The 27285-nt window shown below is 36.6% G+C and overlaps 1 protein-coding gene across 5 annotated transcripts in view; it reads left to right on the top strand.

Annotated features, from left to right (window-relative positions):
- The window catches only part of MAGI2 (membrane associated guanylate kinase, WW and PDZ domain containing 2), a 401461-nt gene that overhangs the window by 270562 nt on the left and 103614 nt on the right, over positions 1 to 27285 (top strand). For all 5 annotated transcript variants that reach the window (XM_053465469.1, XM_053465466.1, XM_053465467.1 and 2 more), the window contains 3 exons: positions 1226 to 1441; positions 2831 to 3041; positions 11741 to 11820. In XM_053465469.1, coding sequence (XP_053321444.1) covers positions 1226 to 1441; positions 2831 to 3041; positions 11741 to 11820 — 507 coding nt within the window. The remainder of the gene's footprint in view (positions 1 to 1225; positions 1442 to 2830; positions 3042 to 11740; positions 11821 to 27285) is intronic.

Here is a 27285-nt window from a genome sequence, read left to right as displayed (position 1 = left end):
GCTTTAGTACACAGGAAAATAGCAACATGGCTCAGAGCTAATTTTCTTCAGTAAATTTCCCTAGATACCAACTATCTATGAGGGCTAAAACACAACTTTAGCATCAAGATAACGAAGCTTCCTCCTGATTTATATGAATATAATCAACATAACAGGGTTTGCACAGGCATTTCCCATGTCATCCTGTATATGTTTAGTTTATGGAAATATTTTTGAAGGTCAGTGATTCCTTGCTGAAACTATAGTGTATGAAACAAAATTTCCACCTCCTAAACTAAAATATATATTTTAAAAAATATGAAAAATACATTTTATTGATTTTAAATGTCACAGTGTCTCCTCTCTAGTATTAATGAAAACTTTATTTTCAGTGACTTCCTAATTGTTTTATGTGCAAGCATTTTGGGTCTTTTATTTTAAATGTGTTACCGTGCTGTAGGCTGAAAATATAAGATGGCTTTGACTGTGACGATTAAGGAGTCTTTACATCATAAAAAATGGGTGGACTACATGGATCAAATGGTTTATATCTGCTGACAATTATTTTGTTGCTAATATATTAAGCTGTGGTGGATAAATGAAAAATGAAAAGGGGCAAAATGGGTTGAACAAGCATATGGTAAAAAAATGCCAAAAAAGCTCTAGTTCTAAGGGTGTAGTGTACTATTAGTAAAGATGACACTAAGTGGGTATAGGAGTCTCGAAGACAAAAGGGTTGAGACTTGGTGGCTGATTCTTGGTTCCTTTGCAGCTTTATGTGTCTGCGAGTTATATGTAGCAGATTGCTTTGATATGCTACTACTCTTTAATGTCATCTGATATAAATATGAAATGATAAAGGTTACAGTTGCTGGATATGCCATTGTATTGGAGACAGGTATAGAGCATTGACTTGCATTTTGTTTATTTCACACACAATAATATCGCAGACATGACTAGAACAATGAAGAATGATACAAGAATACACAAGTCATGTGGGAAAGGAAACAAAAACTAAAACAGCTGATAATTTTTTATTTGAATGGATAATCACTGAACAGGAGCAGGACCAGATGCTAGATTGCTAGTTCCCAGCTAGGGGTTTGTGCATTATATGTATTATTTCAATTAGGTAGTGTACAGCCTCTTTTATATGGCTGCTTTATAGTTCTTGAGTCTCCCACTAAATTCAACTTTTTTATAGTTTCTTCAATAATGAATTTGGACTGCTGATATTTATTCACAGAAAATTACTACGGCACTCCAAAGCCTCCAGCTGAACCTGCTCCACTTCTGTTAAATGCAACAGACCACATTTTTCCTGGTGGTATTCCAAGGGTTGAAGGCAAACGAAAGCGCAATAAATCAGTGAGCAATATGGAGAAGACTGGAATTGATCCTCCAGAAGAGGAGGAAGAGGAACAACCTGTGATTAACGGGAATGGTGTTGCTGTGACCCCAGGTTTGTAAATAAATATTTTCATAATTCTTCTCCTTCCTTAAATGCTGCTGAAAACTATGTAGATATAATGCAGATACCTACTACATCTTACTTCAATGGCTTTCATTTTTTTGTTTTTTTTCTTAAATTTTACATTACTTAAAATGATTATTATTCCTATAATGTCACCCGTATATTTAAATCCTTTTTTTCATTCAAACATACAGTTTTTTCAGAATTACGTGACATAATTTATTATGCCAACTTTGCATAATATCTACATATTTACATAGAGTACTTTTGAATAAACGTCTCTGGCCTTTTGACTTCATATTCTTGTTGATGTCATAGCAAGTTACACTGCAAAGTCACATCTGTGGCCAGCATTACCACCCCTATTCCTCCTTTTCCTTATAGACCTAATATGTATCCTAGCACTCCCTGCATTTGTCACACTTCACTTATTTTTAGCTTGTTTCCTCTTCAGTTAACATCAATAAAGTTTGATTTGCAGTCACAGTTAGAATTCAGTATGACTCCAACATACACATCTTCAGTGCTGAGTGATTTCCACAACTGAATTTAGCTCTCTCATATTAATATATATTCAAAATATGGAAGGCAGTGTTTCCTCTTCTTGCATCAGATTCTAGATGGGTCAAACTCATCTGCCTGATTCCTCTTACTCTCTCAAGAGTCAGAATAGATTAATGTCCATCCTTTGTGAAATTGCAACTCTTACCGTGTGTAAACTACCAAAACATGAAATAACCCTAGAGCATGCTTGATTCATACCATGTATCGGTTGAACCTTCTTGCCCTCTATTTCCTCTTTTCTATTTTCATCTTAACCCCAGGTAAATGTTTTACTTCAAATAGGAACACTTACATATCTATTTTCTCTATTTATGTGTTTAGCAGAAACTGACTTCAGAGACAACAAATACTCATCTCACTGCTGAATATAACATTGAAGCAGGGAGTTACCTTCTACTAAAACCTAATAGATCCCATAATATGTCTTTGCTAATTGTCCCATAATCTAGGATTCTTTTTTTGGGTAGTGGGAGTGATTTATACCTATAACCTGCCAGCCAGTGCTTTCAAATGTCTACCTCTCTCCTGTAAAATGCCTTTCAATGTACCGTACCCATGTTTTGGTATTTGTATTAATCTGTAGAACAGTGTCACTGATTGAGCCTCTCTCTGTATATATTCATTTCTTACAAAGGAAAAACTATATTTTGTATTTAAAGTCATGGAGATGATGTGGTACAAGATAATCTGTCATTGGTCATGATGCAGGATACAAACCTACAGAAGATTCCGCCATTCTCCGTACCGGTCAACTGCACCTGTCCATTTATGAAGTAGAAGGTCAAGGTTGTCTTGTTTGTTTGTGTCTTCTAGAATCAAGTGAACATGAAGACAAGAGTACAGATGCCTCAGGTGAGATTTCATCGCACCCCTACTCAGCTCCAATCTATTGCCAGCCAGATGAATCCAGAGAAAGCACGGATGCCAAGAAACTGCTAAAGCCAGATGAACAAAGTGAGCTGGGATCCCTGCCTGACAATTGGGAGATGGCTTATACAGAGAAAGGAGAAGTCTACTTTATTGAGTAAGTTGAGAGATCAATAAATTCCAGGTCACAATGTGTCCATGTTTTGTTGGCTCTATTTGACAGAAATAAATGGAATTTACATGACAAAACATATTGTCAGTTTATCATAAAACCTCTAAAAGCCAATCAGCTCTTCCACATATATAACACTGTATGAGCCTAAAAGATGTTCTATTTATGTTACTGACAGAAAGATATTGAAACAATCTAATTAGTGCTACATTAGTTCCTGATAACCAGGGAACAAGGAGCAAGTGGATTGGGAAATTTGTTTTATTTGCATTATTATTTGCATCCGTGTTGAGCAAATGTGTCACTGAAGACATGTTGCATATTGTCCATATTTTATTTAGTTTTGTGACACCAAATTTTGGGCAACCCACTCATCTCCATGGCTTTGAAAGGGAAACGCAAATGTGTTGATGTGTCAATGAAGTATTTCAGCCACACAAAGCCATTTTATGTTAATATGCCAGTAAAAGTGTTTTTTTCCCTTTGAAGAACATTATCAACCAAACCTTGCTTATTTGAAAGGTCAGGTTTGTACAATTGTTCTCTTATGAGATTAAGTTAAAAATACTTTTTACTGACAAAAAAACACATTTTACTTACACGCCAATGCTCAGTTCCTCCGGAGTACCTTCTACCTTCCATGTAGCTAGTCTCTAACAGTACAGGAGCTGCCAGTATCCATACTGTGCTGTTGGACCCTTACTATCCATCAGTTCTTTGTGCACACAGCCAGGTTGTGTACCTTCAGAGGCCGGCTCCACACTAAAGCGGGTAAATAAAAGGACTTATGACTTATGCAATATATGAAGGCTAAGTGTCCTCTTTAAATTATTATTATTTTTTATTTAACATGTACTGTATATAAGAGTAGTACATGATAGCTTACGTATTTAGGAATGTTTTGGAAAAATGTCTCGGTAGAATAGTACGTTTTAATATAGGGTTTCCTTAATCATTTCATGAAGAACAAAAAATTCTTATAGCAACTTTATTCAGATGGCATGTTTGACAGTACTTGGAGCTCCTAATCATATCACGCATCCACAAGCATCATTTCTGTAACATGTTCTAGGCTGGAAAATACATAACATAGTTGTGTCACTTGTTTGATTTATTATTTTAATGTAATTTATTTTGTATTAGCAATGAAACCCATATGATAAATAACTCATATTAGCTCAAATTTGTGGTTGTCACTGCAAGTGCAAATGTATCATACAGAAACTCTGCAATGGAATGATAATTTTAATGTATGCAAATTCATCATTTAAATGCATCAGGCAGAAGGGAACAAATATCGCAAGGGTTTATTTCAAGACACACCTTGTTTATTGGTGGTTTTCATAAAAGTGTGGTCTTATAGTACTGCAGCCTGATAAATTAACTTGTATGGCTGGACATTGTCTTAGCTGTTCATATTTCCTGTGTGCAATATGATCAAAGTTGATGCAGAATAAACAATATATAGATATTCTAACTTAGGTTTGATTTATTTGTGATAATGAGCAATACAGTTAATTTACATGTGTTCAAAAATCTGCCTCTACTCAAAGAAAATGTACTGATATTTGGTTGAAAGCTACAATTGAGACCAGAAAACATGTTTGTCGAAATTTCCATTCTGTCCAACTTCCATTCTGTGCATATAGTTCTTTGAGTAAATAGATGACAAAATGTACAGATTTTTCACACTTTTATATTATGCTAGTAACCTCCTGGAGAAGCATTCACATTGATATTACATACAGATGATGAGTAGGTGACTACTACGGATGGGCTCATTGTAAATACTTCTCTGCATCACTGGGCTACAGATGCTCTTTTTCTTCCGCATACCCCCCTTCCATCAAAATTCTGCTTTTTTATATTTGGTTTGAGGTTTTTTTATAATAAAAATATAGTTAATAATGTTACATTATTCCATATGTTCATTTAAATTTTCTTTGGGAAACATTTCAATAACCTGAAAATAATACTTGGAACTTGTGGTTTATTAGCGAGGTGCAATTCATCCAGAAACGCAACTTCATTAGCAAAAAACTGAGATAAGATAAGTAATTTTAAGAAAAGTATATGAAAAGAAGCAGAGATGTTCAAAACCTATATAAAATTAATTAGAGCCATGCCTTCATACACTATGCTGAGTCTATTGGCTTCACAGATATTGTTATGTAAATGCATTCTGTGATCTATTGTACATTAAAGGTTACTTGTAGGACAGAGAAACTTTTACTGTCAGGTTAACATCCTTTATTAAACTATTAGTCAGCTCATCTAGTTTGTAAAATAAATAAATAAAACAATAAATTACCTTTATCCCTATCCTGACATTTCCTGGGTGTCACATATTATATGCATTTCTCAAATTAATTGTGGAAGGTTTGACAGATATGACCTTCAAAACATGATATGAATAAACACTAACACATCATTTTTTCCATTAATATAAAATCATCCATTATCTAGACTCTATAAATCAATTTGCCATTTAATTATACACGATAGGGGAAGCTATTGACTTCATCGTATAGAAAAGCTGTGATACCCATTGGATGTAATAGAGGTCGGTGACATACTATGTGACTATTTTAAACATATTTTCCAGGGCCCTTAACTGGTTTAATACCACAGTAGGAAACCGCTGCTACTACTTATGAAATCTCAATGCGATTTAGATGACGTGCACATAAAAGAACTCCATATGTGTTCTAGAGTCTGAGACTTTAAGGCATCTTCCGTAATATAAGCTTCTCTACCCTTACAGTATTGCTGGCATTAGTTCTTCTTCCTTTCTGATCAAACATCTATCCTTAGCGCTTTTAACCTCATATGTTCTGCTGTTTTGTTGAAGCCATATTCTGCCTAGCGTATTCCCCACTCCCGGCACTCTCCAGGTTACTGACTTACATTGCCACATATAACCATTATAGTGGGTCAATCTGCCATCTAGTAATAATGAAAACTTCTAAAGGGACACATCCCATAGAATTGTTATGTATGTTTAGACACACTTCAATCTAATTTACCTATTATTTTTAATTAAGTTTTAATACTGAAGCAATCCTCAAAATGTCTCCTAGCAGGTGAAGATCCAATAGATTGCATGTTACCAGATATCACACAGAATAGGCAGATCCCTTTATTTTGTGTATAGTCGCTTTAGTTATCTCATTCTCTTTATTAGTGTGTGATTAGAGGATGTATTTGGAGTAACCTCCAGGCACTTAACGACTCCTCTGACCCACCTTTAATATCCAGCTGCAAATTAGCAGGATTTGCTTATGCCATACTGAGATTTTCTGTTCCTTTCCAAAGTAGTGCTTCATTAGTTTAATTCTCAGCTTTGCTGTCTAACTGCTGTATTATTTTGAGGTTTTTAAATTAAAGGAATGCAACATAGAAAACAAATGCAAAAAAAGACTAAATTGGATGGAGAATGAAATTACCAAAGTATCACAGTCTTTAATAACTGATGATCTGCTTTATACGCATATATGAAAGGCAAGAGTTTGAAACGAAAAAAAAAAAAGCATTGCAGATCTTGTTCTATAAAACCTACTTTAGAAACCTTTCTTCTTAATATCTGCCTTTCCCACTGTTGATTTAATAAGGAGTGATTATTTTTTCCTTTGATTTGCGTTTATGTTTTCTCTGGCTCCTGTGGAAGTTCTTATTGTGGACAGTAGGGAAACTAGGAGTCCATGCTTATTTTTCACTCTACTGAAGTATGGTGCTAAATAATATATTTTCCTATTGTGTATTCATTTTCTTTTGAACCTAATCATATAACTTTAAATTTGGAAATCACTTGTGTATACACATGCTAATTGGATATAAAGTGATAGCTCAGAGAATTATATTGCTGGCACAAAAGAGCAGAATCCCTTTTCTGAAGAAACTTGATGTCCTTCAAAACTTTTACATAAATGAAGTATGCCTAAACCATTATGTGATCACATATTCTGAGGGGTAATAAGTCATTTTCATCATAATTACTCTTACTTTTATTTTATTTTTTCACAGTTTCAATAGTTAACTGTGTTTAATCATACAAAATAACTTGTTATAGGAAATGTGCATCCGTGTGCAATTAAGAGTGGTGCTGACTCCAAACAAAACAGAGTAGTAATCAAGCAGAACATTCTGTACTGAAGAAAACAATTTAGTTTAAACTGCTAACTGTGTCAGCTAATTTAATGCTGGAAAAATAAATGTCCAATTTAATATCGCCAAACTTTTTGTAGATTCTAAAACAAAGTAAGAATATGAATTGCAGCCTAATTACTTGTTATATCAACGTATATTTATTAAGTAATGACTTTAATAAAAGTATCTTCTAGCTAATTACAGAAACATTCTGTCTCCATTAAGAAGAGACACCCCTATAAAGTAAAGTCACAATGGTCATTAAGGAGATAGGATGCCTCGGATATTTTGAGAGAATTTTGGTCTAGAAACTGATAGAAGCTTATATATCATTCTGATCTTTTGAGCCCTCTGAACTAATGCATGTTTAAATCCCTTGACTGTAATTAACCAGTTTGAAGACTTTACCACGTCTCTCCCACCCTCTCAGTGAAGAAAAGTGAAGCATCTGTCTAGTTCAAAATGTGGAACTTTTTTCTCCTTTGTTGAACCCCTTTAATCCCTCTCTTCTGTGCTCTATGTTGAGATGTTTTGGTTCTCCTCAATTGTCGTCTGCCCTACATTAAAACGCTCCTTGTGCGAAGATCTCCCCTGTAACTGTCCCTTTGAGCAGCGGGACACAGGTGGGCCTGATCACTCAAGAGGGATCATAAAAAATATTTAATCAAGTTATTTTTTAAACATGTATCTTGAGTACAAGAGCTTACTTTTAAGATAAAAATTAAGTAATTTCTTTTTTAAGGCTTGGTAAGTATCTACTTATTTTTTATTTGAAGATTATTTTACTGTCGATTCTACTCCTTGGTACCTAATGGCACACAGCTACTGAAAAGCAGATACCAATGTTTCACACTCCCGCAAGTTACTAGCCCAGAATTCCCACTGCCCATACCAAGAATTCACCTTCCAAAGCTTGCACAAGGATTGTTTTAATTAAAGAAACAGTGAAAAACTACCTATAATTTAGTACTGTTCCACATATATTTGGTCCTTCAAATTAGCAAGCCTCTCTCAAACCGATCTAATCTTCTACATTTTGTCTAGTTATATATGCTTGTGGCAGTTATTCATTTAGTTATTGCAGATTATGCATAAAATACATGATTATTACCTTTTGAAAGACATTATTTTTACCAGTTGTGGAGTATGCAGGAAATCTTTTTGGTTTATAGTATACCTATATTGTGTGTCTTTTGTATTTGAGAAAATAATAGGACATTTAGTGTACATTTTCCGTTCAAGCATTCTCTCTAATGGTCTGCATACTGGAAATGAGTCTTGAAAAATAATACAAGTTAGTCTTTATGTAACCTCTTTGATATGTGAAGATAATGAAAATGGCTTTTATGGTTTACTCAGAAAAATGCTACATATAGCATAGACTTCAAACGTTAAAACATTACATCAGTGTTTTTGCAGCATGGTGTTATATAATCTTGAAAGAGGCTGCAATGTAGATGATCGTTTTTGAGAGTTGCCTAATGGCATCTGGTAATAGAACTGCAAAACTAGCAAGCGCACACTTTTCTTACTTTAAATATCATTCAAGGTGCAGTGAAAAAGTATTGGCTCCTTCCTGATTTTTTCAATGTGTGTGTACCTGTCACACTTAAATGTTTCAGATCATAAAACTAATTTTAATATTAGACAAAGGTAACACAAAATGCAGTTTTCATGTATAGAAGAAAAAACGCTACCCAGCCCTACCTGGCCCTATGTGAAAAATTGGTTCAATTTCACTAGACACACACACAGGCATGGTTACTGCCATCCCTGTTTAATCTAAACATCAATTAAATAGTCTTGGAAAGTGAAGTAGGCTAAAAGGTCTCAAAAAGCAACACACAATGATCTATAGAACTTCAAGAACAGATGAAAGGATGATGGTTTGTAGTCATTGACATATATCAACCTGGAAATGGTTACGAAGCCTTTTCTAATGGTTTGGGACTCCAGCAAACCACAGTACAAATGTAAAAATCTTGGAACAGTAGTGAACCCTCCTGCAGTGGTCGGCCTACTAAAATTCCTCCAAGAGCACATCAACAACTCATGCAGGAGGTTACAAAAGAAACCAGACTAACATGTAAGGCCTCACTTGGTGCAGTGTTCACAATTCCAGAATAATGCCAAAAATGGCATCCATGGGAGAGTTGCAAGGCAAAAAGCAGTGCTGGCCAAAAAGAACTTAAAGGCTTGTCACACTTTCACCAGAAGACAACTTTGTGACCCCCTAAGACATTTGGGATAATATTCTGTGGACTGATGAGTCAAAAGTGAAGCTTTTTGGAAGACATGGGTCCTGTTACATCTGGCGTAAAGCTTGCACAGTGGTGGTTTCAGGACCTGGGAAACTTGGCATAATAGATGGAATCATGAATCATGCTTTCTAGCAGCTCATCCTGAAGTAGAATGCCCGGCCATCAGTTTGTGACCTAAAGCTGAAGCACACATGTGTTGTGCTGGACAATGATCCGAAGCACACAAACAAGTCCAACTCTGAATGAATCAAAAGAAACAAAATGAAGGTTTGGGAGTGGCCTAGTTAAAGTCCTGACTTCAATCTAAATGAAATGCTGTGGCATGATCTTAAAAAGGCAGTTATATGAGGGACGTTATAAATTTATATTCCACACTTTTATATTTTCGTTGCAAACAGTGAAGGTGGGAGGAATAGTCATTGGTCGCGTCTTAGCGTGTCATGTGACTAGCTCTGTCTGGCAAGCTGGCTGCTGTTGCGGTTTAGCATAATAAACGCTGCAAAACGTATAAATTGCACTAAAGAGGGACAACGTTCTGTCATACGCTTTTTTTGGGCAGAAGGTATGCCGGAAGCACAAATTCATCTTCGCATGTGTGCTCAGTATGGGGATAAAGTTCTCTCTTGTAGCGTCGTCTATGAGTGGATTGAAATATTCAAAAATGACCGTACTGGTGTGACGGATGCAGAGTGCTCTGGACATCCAGCTAAAGCCACGACCACGAGAAATGAAGAAACCCCGGAACTGATTCGCGAAAACAGAAGAATAACAGTTGAAGAGGTTGCAGGAATGCTGAATGTGAAGTTGGATCTGCCTATGTGAAAAGCCCAGGAGCATAAGTGCAAGCGCTTAGACTTTTTTCCCCGACACATGGCCCGTGATCGTGAAGAAGGTGATGATTTTCTGCAGAAGAACATGGGTTCACCATTACAAGCCTGAAAGCAAGCGGCAGAGTATGCAGTGGAAGCATTTATCATCTCTTGTAGCAAAGAAATTCAAGATGCAACCGTCAGCAGGAAAGTTGATGTTGACTGTCTTCTGGGGAAAAGTTGGTACGATGTTGGGAAAATTGCATCGCAAAGGAAAATAGCGCCATAACATTCCACTGCCGTCAACAATGGGTAAGCAGGCTATAACAAGCACTTCATAATGATTTGAACTTAAAGAAACAAAAGGTGATTAGGGCCTTGCTCAAACAAAGACAACTAAGACAAAGTTGCAGTAGTCAAGGCAAGAGATTATGAGGGCAAGAGATTTAAATGCATCTTGTGTTAGGAAGGGACGAATGTTGGCAATAGATGGAGACGGTAGTTTTTAAGACTGAATGAAAGGTCAGAAACATAGAAATATAGACCTGCAGCTATATTAAATGACATTGTGTTACGCAAGATAGACACCCTTAACACAAATTAGGATTTCATTTCAATGGCTTGGACACATAGTAATTTAATACAGCAGAATTTTGTATAAAATTATTTGTGTAAACATTAAGCATTTTGAAGAATGTAGAGATCCAACATTTTTAACTGTAATTATATCATCATTGCAAAACGATTTTGTCTCTTAACCTGTAGAAATTGTGGTCCGTGAATGCAAACGTTTCCTTTGTGTGTTTTGTGATCTTTTCTCGATCAAAGGGAAAAACCGCCCTTTATCGGTTTATTTTATCTATAGACAAGCAGGCATCAGATCTATGAAATCCATGAAAAGCCATACTTTTGCCATTGAGCTGATACATAATTTTTTTTAACATCTTTTTGTGTAAGTCCCATTGAACAAACCGTTTGGCTTCCAAGAACCAGACAATAATTTTGTGATGTGTGGCAAAGCTTTGCCAGTACTATTGCTAACAAGACGTATGTAATATTTTAAAACAGGCATTTTATTCCTTCCTGATCTGTGATTTGTGGGTAAAGGAGCTGTGAGAAGATCAGGCTGAACAGGGAACTGTGTATTTTTAATAAATTCCTTTTGGTTCAGATGAGCTCTGAATCTTCAATGAGACTTGCTTGGCAGACAAGGAGTTGATTTTAATAAAAATAGCTGCTTTGAGCACAGTGAGTTGAGGATGCCAAATTTACAGCTGCCTTGCACGATTACTCCTATAACTCCTTCAGGGCTAATTAGAGCCAGTGGGCAAATTAAGTGTATCATTGCAATTTTGTCAGAATAAGCCCCTTTCCCTGTGTCACTTTCTCTTTCTTGTTTTGTTTCTTGGAGAAATAAATGGGATTCTTTTCACTGTGCCCTTCTTAAAGTGGTTTCTTTTCTTTTTAGTCACAACACAAAGACAACGTCATGGCTGGATCCACGGTTAGCAAAAAAGGCTAAACCCCCAGAAGAGTGCAAAGAGAATGGTAAGTTTCTTACGATTTTTCTGGAAGGCATCCTTTTAACCTCGCTGGTTCATTGAGGGTTAAGCCGCCCCCTTTTAACCTCATTAGCATGGAAGAATTGGTTCGAACGCGTTAATTAGCTTCTCTGGCTAATTTTTTTGTGAAGACCATCATAGGCAAGAATGAATTTTATCCTCATTCAAATCTCCTGCGTGCCTCCACGTTCTCGCGTTCACAGTCAAGGTCTGCAAGACTTGTAGTTTTATTTTGTGTGGGGCGTTTTGAGTCATTCCAGGGAGAGCCGCCTCTGATTGGGGCTTTGGGTGTACGATAAATCAGCTTGGATTCTGTCCTCCTAAAGAAGATGCAATGCAAGTGGAAGCAGCAGGGTCTGTTCAAAGGATTATGATTATACTATCGTGCACTTTTAAAGGTAAAGGTTCTCCTTGCGCTTTGGAGGCTGTTGTGCATCCTACCTTTTGTTGGGAATTGCCAAAGAGTTATTTCATTGGATGGGGTTATTTTGTTAAGCTTTCAAAAGCTGCGGCATCAATGTCGGCACAGTTTGAACCATTTGAGCTGTGTATTTCTAATGCCTGTTTGCCCCTGCTGGAAGTTACAGGGTTAGATATTTTTTTAACTATTTGTGAAAGGGCTGCGTACACGATGGTGTAGCAAACGTGAGCATAAAATCACAACCGTACAGATTTTTTTTTAATTAAAAAAAAAATCTTAATTTGATCTCTTTTATCCAGTGGTTTGTGTTAACTTTCTGTGTGGAAAAATAATGATTAGGTCCTTTGTCTTTGCGGCTGGAAGTAATGCTGTAAGGTATTTAGTGGTCTGATTTGGCTATTAGGTTCAGTAAGGCATTCGTTTTGCTATTGATTGCCGCTCAGTGAGAATGATTTCATTTCCTCATAATATGTTTAATGTTCTATAATGTGCTCTCATCTTGTAAATAACTCCTGGTGTTATCTACACATAGCACCTGTAAGCTGTACACCTCTAGGCTGTAATCACGGTCTGCCACTGCAATAATAACTCAAGCCCCACATTCCAAAATATCCACCTAGGAGCTATTTTCACACTTAGTTACAGCTCGGCAGATCATGTTCAATAATCCGTATACTTGTTGGGGCAGAGCATGCCTTGTATACTGAACAGATCATCTTCCATGTCTGTCAGGTTACCTGAAAATCAGCAGCTAGAACCGCAATGATAATTGGTTTATCTTATCACTCACCCCCAGATCTACTTTAGTGTTGCCATTGTCCTATATTTATCTTATTATTGAAATTATTCAGAGCTATGCACGTACCCATCCAATCCTTCACAAGTTCACAGCAAATGAAACATGGACTTTGTCATACTATGCAGTATACAGTAAATACAGCCAAAGTAATGCGTTTGACTGAATGCTGTTAAAACATCTTTTAGAAGCTACATGAAAATCACTCCTAAGAATGTTGAATGGCGATACCATTTCCAAAAATAATCATGTACATTTTCTTCTTATTCATATTTTTTCAGGGGACACTTAATGGGAATGTGGCATAGAGGCAGGCACTGATTAGTTGTTCCCATAGAATCTGAAAAAAAAATGTTGTAGATTAAACAATTCTGCTTTATTTGCTTAGCATGCTAAAGAGCTTAATGAGTTGTATACAATACACATGTACAACACATTTACATATGCCCGCCATGGTTCAGTGCAGTCTACATGTACCATCAGTAACATACATTGTATGGAACAGTCAGTGATGCATACTGGCCTTGGCTGACAAGGCAGGTTTGGGGTGGTAGTCACACTGCTTCAAAACTGGAGCCGCAAAACCTGGGGTGATCATGCCCCATAGTGTGCTGCTGCTCAGTGCGCAAGTTAGAAGGGTGATCTCTGATCTTCCCACTTGGCCCATTTACACTACTGAAGACAGTTCCGAGATGGCATTGCTTCTATAGTATCCAGTAGCGGATTGTTATCGGAACATTTTTTGCCCAAACCTGTTCAACATAAGTTCACCAAATGGTTGCTGCGTGTGGTATAAATGTGGGATAAAATCTTTGTTACTCTAGACACTCAAAATAGCTTTTGATAGTGACCCAGCATGTTCAAATTAGAACAACCCTGGGGCCAGTGCACAGTACATTTTGTAATGTATCCCTACTTAACCCTTCGTTCTGCATGTACACAAAAGGTGTGACAGCCTGGAGTCCCCCTGTCAGCAGAAATCAGCATTGCTGGCTTTGAGCCGACTGATCTTGTGTTATACAACTTGGCACAAGTACCAGTACAGTACAGGAAGGTAATTTATTTTACTGAAATATAAATAAAAATGAAAAATATAAAAATAAAAAATACAGTGAGTTCAGTGATGTCATTGTGACATCACTGGCATACATAAGGTGCACGTGAGATCCCTAAAAGATCTCAATCCATATTGCACTGATAACAGTATACAGTAAATAAATCATAATAATAAAAATAAACAAATATAAAAAAAGCCCTTACATGTCTGTAATCAGGGGATATTCTAAAACAAAATTGCCTCTTTTGTAGCTTTTGCCAAGAGCATTGGTCATGCATCACAAAAGCAGATACCGATGTTTCCATTTAAAGTGAACTCCCTAAAAGTATATGTTGTTTTTATGGGACTAATCCTTTGGAAGAAAGAGTGAAATGACAGTGTGAAACTGCTAGGTTTATTTGCTTAGCATACTACAGAGGTCAATTAATATTTGTCTAACTAGAACAGCACCTTTTACGGGTCATCCATAGAAGTCATCTTTCTCGCATCGATATGTTTATATGCTATAACAATATATATACCTAGAGTATATAATAAAGTTTTGATCGCTGATCAATAAAAAAGCATGTGCCTCAGAGGTGATCTCATAACTATGTTCAAATATATAAGAGGTCAGTACAAGGTCTATTTAGGAGAATTGTTCATCAGACATACTGAGCAAAATACATCAAAAAGATTATCATCTAAGATTGCAGATCAACCTTAAACAGAACAAGGTATTCTTCACAGTGAAGAACATAAACCTGTAGAAGACATTAACTTGGGTGGTGAATGCAGGTACTTGAGAGAGGGGCTCAGTTTTGCAAAGAAAGTCATTCATTGGCACACAGTTTTCATTTAATAGTGGATGATCCAGAGGGAAATCAAACTGCCTATTGGAGCCATGAGGGACTTCTGTACCCACTGAGACTACATTGGCTTTGTCTTAAAGAGGTCTTATTTCTTTTACCTTAATCTAGATCAACATTGATCATGATGTCAGGTTGAACCTGATGGACGTTTTGTCCTTTTTCAACTTGTTATCTTTTTGCCTAATGTAATTATATACACTATATAGAGTTGGACATGTTCTATTTAGTAATCATAGTTTCATTTGCTAATGTGTTTTCAAGGTCAGGTTTATTATTTCATGGCTGTGGCAAACCCATTGCACAAGCAATAGCAGCAAGTAACCTTATATCATGCATTGGTTCTCCTATTGTTTGCTCTCTGTGCTTCTTAACACATTCTAATATCTCATTCCGGTTTTGTACTGAGATAACTAGAAATAGCCATTGGTGACTGATACACCTAGTAAGGTAGGGTGTCTGACTTACTTTTGTTATATTAGCCACATGAATATTATTGTGGCTCTGAGAAAAGAGAGGTTAAGGAGAAATCGAGATGCAGCACTGGGCATCAGGTTTTTCAATCCTGTTGAGGGTTGGTCCTGCCAAAATTAGGACAGTGGTAAGGTACTTCACTACACTTTGGAAGGTTAAATGCACGGTTTGAAATACAAACAATGTTCTCTCATAACATCTGCCTGAAAACATCTGCCTGAAAGTGTTAATTGTATGAATGTCTCTCTCTCTCTCGTCCTATCTTTAACATTTTGAATTGCCTCCAGTAAAATTGTATGTATCAATTTCATTCCCACTAATTACAAGGTGTTGTATAATTATTTTTATTAATATTTTAGCAATGTCATGTTTTCATCTGTATGCCTGTTCAGAGATACAGTCTCAAGAAACAAATCCTTAGCAGATTATATTATATATATGTATATATATATGTATATATATATGTATATATATGTGTATATATATGTGTATATATATATGTATATATATAGATATATATGTATATATGTATATATGTGTATGTATATATATATATATATATATATATATATATATATATATATGTAGTTCCTAAGCAATATGTATATGGTGATATGTTTATTTAACGTCTGTTTTACATCATTGGTTCTTGAAGCATTTGCCCTCACCAGCAATGTAAGGCTGTAATGTGTGTGCCTTTTGTAAAGAATCGTTCTATTTTGTCACGAATATCAGAAGCATAAAACTCAGACATAGACAGTTGTCATGGATACACTTAAATTGTTCCTTCACTTGTCAAAATAGGTCTGTGGCATTCTCCATTTACAAAGGATAGAGAGTTTATTTTACATTTCTCTTTCGAATAGACACATTTGAAGCTACAGCTTTTTTAAACTAGAAGGAAAGTGAATGGAACTGATGGTGTCTGTCACTCTCTGCAAAAGAATGCAGTTTTAGGCTAAATATATCATCAAGAGGCATTCTGTGTATACAACTACAAGAATATTCAAACGATAGAAGCATAACTCCTTTACTAGAAGGCTAGAAACAAGTAAGATGTGAAGGTAATATGTAAATGATTAAGACTGACAGTATTCATGTGGTGTCGGATTCTGGACAGTTACAGAAAACAATCAGAGAATCCACGTTTATTTTTAACGTTCAGTGGCTCTTTTAGGTAGAGAAATTGATTAGCTAATGATAGGAGTATATCTGTCACAAATCTCCAAACTAACTTTTCAGGCACTGTCTTGCATAACTGGCCCACTGTCCTACTTTTGTGGGGGACATGGGCCAGTTGGAGAAAGCCCTGATCTCCCCTGACTGGCCCAGGAAGCTTTAAGCTGTTGAGAGTTATGCTCACAACAAACAAATTGCATTAGCTAGAGGTAGTTTTGGCAAGTGAATTAAGTTATGCTAAATATATTAAGGCATTACCTCCCCTTCAATACATCACTGTATGTGCAACTGTGTCAAGACTTAGTCAACAGAGCGACACTCCATCAACATTTCTGGGATCATATAATGCTTTTGGGAACTCTCACGTAGCACAGTTGCCTCCTAACTTTAACTTTAACATTTTTAGAATCAAATTACATTGTATAAAGGAAATGAAGCACAAAAGAACAAAAAATAAATGATCATTTTGTATGAATGTTTTCTTGCTGCATCCTGACTAAGCTGCTGTTGGTTGTATAGTGACACAGGAGTTCTGTTGGAAGTCCTTGGTATGCATGACGTCACACACACAGTGTGCGTTTTGGCACAATCCCAAGAGTTGCTGGCCAAAAGGAGAGTCGGTTTCCTTGCTCAAAAGAAACCATCAACAGAACCATTCAGCATACATGTAATGATATATAGAGCTAATGGGTTAAGCCAGATAACAGAACTCAAGGCATAATATTAAACAATATATCTTACATTTTAAATTTGTCATGATAAATTCTGTATGGATAGGTTGCCCCCTTCATGGACAATGACACATTGGGAGTCTGGGGCAGTTTATCTGTCAATGCATAGTGCATCAAAGCCCATAAACCTCCCATGGTGCTTCAGAATAGCTTAGTTAGAACAGCAGGGCACACCAAATCGTATTCTGTACATTTATCCAATGTGAATTTTGTTCCAGTTTTTATTTTCAATGAATCTTTGTTTTATTCCTCTGTGTTCTAATAATAATTTATGTAATTTATCAGCGGCATGTTAATGCAGCCCATCTGCCTGCCAAGACACTAATGCTGCACATATATCAAATTGCTAGACGAAGTGCCACGGGTCAAAAAAAGAATAAACAATCCACCTTACGTTTATGTTAATACACAGATGACACACTTAACAAGAGTCTTTGGTTGAGATATTTCATAAACAACATAAAAATAAGTTCAAATACCAGTTCACTTTGCATCATGGTTCTCGGCCTCCCTAACACTGCAGCATTACCTCAAAGGACTATGTGAGTTTGTATACCCAGAACACAGTAGGTTTTAATACCTAAGCCCAAAAGTGGCACCACAAGCATTCATCAGAGTCTCCATACTGCTCATGGCTTACCCTTCATTATACTCTTTCCTTGGTGGAGGGCCGCCTACCATAAGTCCTTATGAACCACTTAACACCCTCTCTGGCTTCTAATGTCTTTTCAAGGTCATTACTGGCTTCCTGGCATCAAAGAAAACAGTTGCAGGAATGAATTGGAAATACAGGGTTTTCAACAATCAAACCTTGTTGATAGCAGTAAATAAAAAAGGCTTGGCTGGAATTTGAACCTTATTGATGTCAGTCAGTGAGCATGATGCCCCATGCCAAAGTCCATGGAATGCCGTGCTGTATACAGTATTATAGGTTAGCATTGACAAAAACCTGGAATTATCTCCCTATTTTTCTCAATAAATAACCTTTATCTGCAGACCTGGAGCCTGCTATTGCTGTTACTCTTAATGTGATAATTTTGTTGACTTTTCCAGCCCAAACACCACACTGAGCTAATTATGGCAACACTAATGAAGTTTGTTCCTCTTATAGACTTTCATTAGTCATGTGTGCCCGACGGGTTGGCTAAGCCATTCTATTGTTTACCACGGACAGTATAATAAGGAATCGGGGGGGGGGTTTGTCTTATAGTTTGAGGTAAGGTAACAGAACTGAAACACATACACATGGCCATGTGTGTCCAATTATTTATATCAATGTATATATAAAATATCAGTTTATAAGTAGAGTGAATGCAAGTATTTTAAGTTTTTGATATATTCCTAACATAGTTGTGTATGGAACTTTCAAAGTTGCTTAGGATAATCCTCACGTACATTGTGTTTTGTTCAAGTTAAAATGAATGACAATTCTTTTTAACTTGAAACAGACAAGCTGTTCTCGTCAAACAAAGCAGATTGATTCAGAAATAAGGAGTGCAGAAAAGATAACTGCTGAAATCACAGTTATTACCAGACAGCATCAGTAAACATTTTCTGTTCAGAAAAATACATTGTGGATGTATTGTATCATAGCAGCAGTGCCACCTACAGAGCTTGGAAACTACTTCTAAAAGTTTCTTGCTATTAATTAGAACAACTACCTGACATTCTGTTTGCCACCTAGCACAGGCTAGAGCTGTTACAGACAAATCATTACGTCTGGATGAGGGATACACTAGTTTCGAACATTTGAGGATAATATTGGCAATCAAAGCATTGGATAAGGACATGGTGTCCCTGTCTTGTGAATTGACTGCTTCAAGGCTTACCAATTTAATTAAGGGTGTAGAGCATACTATGCCTGATAGGATTGCTATTAGAAGAACTACAGATATTGGTCATTTTTTTAAGATGGTGGTAATGTTTGCTTTTGTTACTGAGCAAGGTGGCTACTTCAGCCATTCTACAGTTGATTAAATGTTAAACCATGATTAGTTAAACTAGGTTTAACGACCTTCTGTTTCGTCTCCGCCTATGCTGCCTCTGGCCCGATCAGAGATTTTACGCTTTATCCTAATGAATTTGTACCAGTTTATTTTTATTAGTCATCATTTCTTGATACAAAATTATATGTTAGATTATAACATGATGGCTGGAGTCTCCTTTTAATTGTAACATTCTCCTATGTTTAATGACTAATGCAGTCAAAGCATCTATTCTCTATCTGTTTTCTGTGTCAAGTGGAAGAAGTAAAACCATTGTTTTGGCTCTTAACTGTTAATAATGTTTTTTATGCTTTTTTCCATTTGCTATACGTTATCAATGTTTTAGATAAACATTTGAGCTTTATTATTTTTGTTTGTTTGAGGTGAAACGTAAAACTATGCACAGTCGTTTATTTACCATGAACAATCTCATCTGACTTCATATCCTATTGCCCTGTAAATATATAAATATCTATGATAATACTTAAAGATGACTATTTTCGACATTGTGTCCCACTATGTACTTTGTAATACTTTAGGTGTTTTGTTTCTTTATGAAATTTGTCAGATTATTATTTTTCAAAGATTCACATCCCAAGCAGAGAGTGTGATTAAAACTTCAAATATTTTCTTCCGTCCCTGCACTTTAATATGCCGCATATCTTAAAACAAATTAAATGGGGCAGTGTCTGTCCCTTGCTCTGCATGGAATTTTTGCTCAAAGCTACGGTGTCCTTGATGGGATTAGGTGGAAGAAGATTAAAAGAGCAGGACAAGTTTGAAAGGATGTGTGAATGAATGGGAAATTAAATAGAGGAAAGAATAATGTGAAGGATGAATATGGCAGTAAGGAATTAGAACAATTTTGGCCTTTACATTTGGAAAAAAATGCAAATGCCTATGTTCTTTGTGACTAACTTCCTGCTTCTAGGTAAAAGCAGATTTTAATTTAAGAAAGTTAATAGAATTAAATATTAATATCAACACTTTTATACTTGTATTCCATTTTTATTAATCTTATGCTTCTAGGATCTCAGCTAAATTATTTTTACTTTTGCTGGGGTAGTGATATTTTGAGTACTTAGGAATCACAATAAAATCTGTAGACTATAACCATATTATTTTTATAGCTAGAATGTGTACTGAACAGATATACAGTTTTTCCTAATATATTGTTTTTAGCCCATATGTAAAAAAAATATTGAAATCAGTACTAAATGTATGCAAATGTACCTAATCATAACACAACACGGTGTCCCTAATACCACAAAAAAATATAGAAATATTTAAAAAGCCAGTTACCCCAAAAAGGTATGCAAAATGATTGCATAATATGCAGAATTGCAGAAACAGAGGAAACGGGTATTCACAAAGTAACCATCTGTTAATTATTTTTTAGCCATAGAGCCAGTGTCAATTAGGTTTTTGTGGCTGTGGAACAGAAATCACCTGACTCTCGGCATGTGGTTAGCATAGAATAGAAAATACCTGTTGAAAATACACATTCTTAGTGCATTGTGCTATTACACTGGATTTTGTATATCATATGATAAATAGTAAAATAGTCAGTTCAACCCTTCGACCTATCCTTCTTGCTTTTGCACATAACTAAAGTCCAAGCTGCTTGGTCAATATTTTTCATAACTAAAGCTTGTAACTCCAGCATGCAGCTATTTAAGTAGAACTTCTTCCAGTCCTAAGTGTATGGCACAAGTGTGGATGACATACTGTAGTCCTCTCCTACAGACACTTGCTTTAGTTGTGATTCTAGGTTATAAGGGTTCTAAATAAATGTTTTATGAGGCTCATCTCTATTACAAAAGTGAAATTTTTGAAATTTTTTTTGCCTTCACCCATTATGGAGCCTATAAGTCATTAGGGACAAACACAGCTACTTGTCCCACCTCCTCTACACTGTCCATTGTTGGGTCTTACCATATGAACTATATTTAGATTTGGTTGAAAGAAATGTGTGCTACTTTCTCTAACAGGCTGAAAGGTGTGCTTTCTGTGTTAACTTTTACAGGAGCATTTTTCAACTTTTAGTCCAACTCGAAAAATGAAAAAAAAACCTTAACTATTAGAAAATAAAGATTATTAAGATATAGTTGAGTGAATAGAAAGTACCCTCTTTGAATTCTATGGTTTTACATATCGGGAAATGGTAACAATTATCGGCTCTTAGCAGCTCTATGTATACGGTAAACACAAACTCAGATGAACAAAAACACATGACATATTACACCGCGTCATGATTTATTCAGCAAGAATAAAGCCAAAATGGAGAATCCAAGTACACCTTGATTCAATAGCTTGTACAACCACTTTTAGCAGCAATAACATGAAGTAATTGTTATCTGCATGACTTTATCAGTCTCTAATATCATTGTGGAGGAATTTTTACCCACTCTTTTTTACAATGTTGCTTCAGTTCATTGAGGTTTGCGGGCATTTGTTTATGCAAAGCTCTGTTATGGTCCCGCTTAAGCATTTTATTCGGGTTGAAGTCTGGACTTGGCCATTGCAACACCTTGATTCTTTTCTTTTTCAGCCATTCTGTTGTTGCCTGACCCAATTTCAGCCAAGCTTTAGCTGTCGGACAGATGGCCTCACATTCGACCCTAGAATACCTTGGTGTAGAGAGGAGTTCATGGTAGACTCAATGACTGCTAGGCTCCCTGGTCCTGTGGCTGGAAAACAAGCACAAATCATCACCCCTCCACCACTGTGCCTCATGTGTTTGTGCTGATATGCTGTGTTTGGTTTTTGCCAAACATGGCTGTGTGCATTATGGCCAAACATCGCCACTTTGGTCTCGTCTGTCCAAAGGACTTTCTTCCAGAATTCTTGTGGTTTCTTCAGATGCAACTTTTCAGACTTAAACCATGCTGCCATGTTCTTTTCAGACAGAAGAGGCTTTCTCCTGGCACCCCTTCCAAACAAACCATAATTCTTCAGTCTTTTTCTAATTGTGCTGTCATGAACATTAACATTTAACATGCAAACTGAGTCATGTAGAGTCTGGGATGTACCTCTTGGGTTTTTTGCAATCTCTCTGAGCGTTGCACGGTCTGACCTTGAGATGAATTAGCTGGGACATCCACTTTTTGCCCACTGTCTTGAATGTTTTTAACATTTGAATAATCTTTCTCACTGATGATGGACTTATAAGTGGCCTTATAACCCTTCCCAGGTTGTTGGGCGACAACAATTGCTTCTTTAAGATTGTCGCTGATGTCTTTCCTCCTTGGCATTGTGTTAACACACACCTGAATGCTCCAGACCAGCAAACTGCTAAAACTTCAGCTTTTATATTTGATGGTCACACTTGCTGATGATCAATTAATCAAGGACATATGATTAGCAGCACCTGTCTGCTACTTAGCATATAGAAGCAGTTTTGGCTTCATTTTTGTTGAATAACTCATGACAAGTTGTAATAAGCTCATGCTCCCTAAATGTTTCCCTACTTTCTTTGCTGACCACTTCCTCTTTTGCTGACCACTTTCCCATCACCTCCATCTTCTATCTTTTCCATTCTCTTCTCTTTGCATCTCCACAGACATAGCCCGGCGGGAACACAAACATGGAGGAGGACCTCACCCCTCAGTTCAGGGCAATATGAAAAAAAAGATCAGGGAGAGGACATCACCAGAGGCACAGTCATATTGCGCTCAGTTAACGTTTGGGTAAAATGACTCGGTTTACGGGGACATCCTCTCCCCTGATTTGAGAGTAAGGAAGAGCGCAACTGCTGCTATTTTAGCGGAAGTTCCTGTAGGGTTATGTCTGTGAAAATGCGGACAAAGAGAGAAGATAGAAAAGATGACGAAGTGGTCAGCAGCCAAGGTAGGGAAACATCGCAAGAGGGTGAGTGAGGGTGAATGTGGGCACCAGGCAATGAATTCCGTTGCTCAATACAAAAATGCCCTCATTTTATTGTTCCAAATCTTATGGGCAGGGAACGAAATTTGTTGCCCACAATGAAACCAAAAATGTGTCTGAAACGTTTTCGCTTCGTTTCCACGTGTATTTGATGTATATATTACATCATGCTAGCATTCCAGAAAGCTCCTGTAGTAGTTCTGTCACAGGATTAAAACACATGTCCCATGCACTCATGTTTGACTTGTGCCTAATGTGAATATATATTTAGAACAGAGAAAATATGGATTTCTTACAGTAAGTCGTGGATATCTGCATAAAACCATGAATATATTTCCTATTCATTCCTTTTAATGTAGGGAGCAGAAAGCTTCAGGAAACAAGTGTGACATTAAGGTTCCTGTGGCTTGAGTTATCACACTGAAACACAGCTTATTTCTCAATCAAATATCTTCCCACATTGCTTTGTTTTTAATCATCCCTTCCAGCAGACAGTACAGCTGATGCATTTGTCACAAAAATTAGTATCATACTGTCTGACCCAACAGTGGGAAAAATCTAAACAGAATACAAATCATACATATCCAGATTAATGTTGGCAATCCATATGTTTATTGTTGATCTGGGTGTTTTTTCATATGACACCCTAAAAAATAATCCTGTTTAATGAGTAAAAACCTCCAAAGCATAGGGTGTTTTTTATTCTTCACATTACCTTATTTAGCATGAGGACTAGTTATTTTCAGAACTAAAAATGTACCCTACCCCTTAGCTTTAAAAGATTTGCCTTCCTTTTTTAATTCAGTAAATGTATACTATTCATCTTAATAAAAAAGTATCTGTTCACATTCTCATACTTGTGTTCCTCGGAGCTTGTTTACAATTTACCCTTGTTAATTTAAACCACAGATATTCACAAAGCTGATGTATTATCAGAGGATATGTTTGCAGCAAATTAATTTACTTACACATTTTGATTTTCAATATTTACTTTATTGTTTACTTAAACGTTTTACTTAAACAGATACTAGGGATTGTACATTTTATGCTCTTATGCGCCTATGAAAATAGGTAAAATGTTTGCTTTTCAGTGGCTTTTTTAGTGATAGGTAAAACCATTTCTTAGAGGCTCCATTTGTCTGTGGTATGTAGCATACCCAAAATCAAGGCTTGGTCCCCACTACTATAGTGGGCGCTGCCACAAATCTATTTTGTATATTTTTACATAGAAGAAAGGGGCTTTGTGGGCTGCAACTTTCATTGCCCTCAGCTAAAATGTTGACATGGGCCATTAGAGTTGTGACACTCAATAGTTGTTGTGCCATAGGTGCAGACAGATTGGAACCTAAGGCATGTGGAAACATTCTGTTATTTTTTCTATTTGTTTTAGCATTTTAATGGAAATAATGGGGGAGATTATGTTTTGGGTTATATATACCCTAACTAAAACTATAGCATGTGCCCCTGGCCTCCCACACGGCAAAATATGCCCCAGCACGCAAAAAAAATAAATCCTAGGATTTTATCCAATTAGCAGATTTAGACACTTATTGCCAGGCGTTCAAACACTGATGTCAAGCTTAGTAAAGGGTTCATTGGGCAGTGATCTGCTGCCAGAACTTGGTGTCTGACATTTATGCTATGTGCCATGTATTTCATAAGGCTATATGTCTTATAGTTTGGTTTTTATAGATTGTTTATAAAATGGTGGGTCATTTAGCAAGTGTTCTAGAATTTAAGTACTCATTATTTTAGACAGTTTTCAGTTCAACAACAGCAAAAATAAACAGAAATTGTGAGGAATTCTGATTATAGTATCTGGAAAACACAATTCTAATGCATTTAAACCTAAAACCATGCCATCAGGTCATTTAGATGTAAATATGCCCTTCCAAACTCCTCAATAAATCATATTATACAGGCATATAATTTGACCACTTTAGCTTCTTCTTTCATTTGGCATGCAGTACGCATCACCCTGCCCTTTATCACATATTCAGGAAAATTCACAGAACATCTGCTTAATGTTTTTAGAGATTGATCATGAAGTGTCCGTGATGATTTGGACATATGTGCGCTAGTGGGAAATAAGAGCTTTATTTAGGAAACACTACACAGGACATTTTGTTTTGTTTAGCATTTAGTAAGAAGCCATTAACCATTATTCTTGTGCTCCACTTCATCGTTCTGCAGTTGATACTCATGAATACTTTTATCTGGAAAAAAAGGATCCATATGTAACCAGCATGTTACATTTTTTGATAAATTCCCAATTAACAAAACACTTGTCTTTATGCTGATGGGGTATGAAATGTAGAATAATCCAGGACAATGGAATTTTTTTCACAATGTGTTGTTATTTTTCATTTAGTTAAATGTACCATAGGATTGTTTTAGTACTGTTGCAATATTGACAGCAGTAGACATACCACAGCTGTGTAGCTTTCTGTTGGGGGAACAAATGAAATGTTTCTTTCTGAAGTGGGTATAGTATTTACTCTATACCTTCATGATGGATGGGAAGAGATTGGATCCCCCAATTTCAAAGCATGTGCACTTATAGGAAACCTAGATACCTACCATTGTGAAGTGTATTGTGATTTTGACCATATGTAAAGGTGAAGCAGTCATTTCTTTTTTTTAATTCTAAATCAGAAATCATGCAAAAAGTTACCTCCCTCAGTGTGAACTGAGTCCAGCAGACATGGAAACATTGAATTTTATAGCCGATAAGAACCAGTTTGCCCATCTAGTCCTGTGTATTTTTCCTGATGTAAAGACTCCAGCCTTAATCACTTTGCAACTCTATTTTTATGTCTGTTGAATCTGGGCTAATCATTTACTAGTGTGCCATGAATTTTACACCTACAACAACTACAGATGCATTAAATATCAGTGGAGTTGCTGGCATGCACCAATGGTTGGAGAATATATTTCTCCTGATTCATCTATATAAGTACAACATGGTTAACCAGACTTGACTGGTTTCATGCCCTTGCATACTAACACTTACACAATAACTTTTGTTATTTGAGTTGATTGCAACTACTTGCAACTTTACATTTTGGTATTTTCAGGTGAGGTTATGTTGGTTGAATCGTGAATGCTCTCACATGAAACATGCAAAAATGAATAACAAAACACCAATCAGGGCCGGACTGGGACTGAAAAGCAGCCCTGGAAAAATTTGGAGAGCGGCCCCGTATAGTTTATCTCACGGTCGCGCTCTTTAACCACATGCACCCCTTATACACACCCGACTCACACTATTTGCCATTCTTTTTATCTCATTATTTGTATTAAAATGCCAGAAAGCAAAAGTGTTAAAAGGCCCTAATAAATTAAATACATTACACATAATGGGATCAAAACATTTACTACTGCGAACATTTTAGATGAAAAAGTTCAGTGGAACAAAACACTGATCACATTATTCTTCACGATATTCTGGTAAGAAACTTTTGTTTCTTTATTAATTCATGTAGACTATTTTTTTCCATATTTAATAAAAGCTATGATTGAGACATGTTTGTTTTTTTTTCCTTTTATTTGCCAACCTACCCCCGAGTTATGCACATCTGCCCCCAGGCTTGCCACTCTGCCCCCCTGATATGCCTTCTAACCCCCTCTATGTCACTCTGCATCCAGAAATGCCTTATACCCCCTATATGCCACTCTGTCCCATGATATGCCTTCTAACCTCCTGTATGCCACTCTGCCATATAGGGGTCAAAAGGCATATCATGGGACAGAGTGGCATATAGTGGGTATAAGGCATTTCTGGAGGCAGAGTGGCATAAAGGTGGTTAAAATGCATATCATGGGGCACTCTGCCTCCAGAAAAGCCTTATGCCCCCCTATATGCCACTCTGTCCCGTGATATGCCTTTTAACCCCCATATGCCACTCTGCCTCCCTGATATGCCTCAACCCTCCTATATGCCCCTCTGCCCCGTGATATGCCTTTAACCCCCTTTTTGCCACTATACCTCCAGATATGCCTTTTGACCTCCTATATGTCACTCTGCATCCAGAAATGCCTTATACCCCTATATGCCACTCTGTCCTATGATATG

The sequence above is a fragment of the Spea bombifrons genome, chromosome 4, assembly GCF_027358695.1.
Source record: "Spea bombifrons isolate aSpeBom1 chromosome 4, aSpeBom1.2.pri, whole genome shotgun sequence".
Taxonomy (NCBI): domain Eukaryota; kingdom Metazoa; phylum Chordata; class Amphibia; order Anura; family Pelobatidae; genus Spea; species Spea bombifrons.
This window is presented reverse-complemented; position numbering and strand designations above follow the sequence as displayed.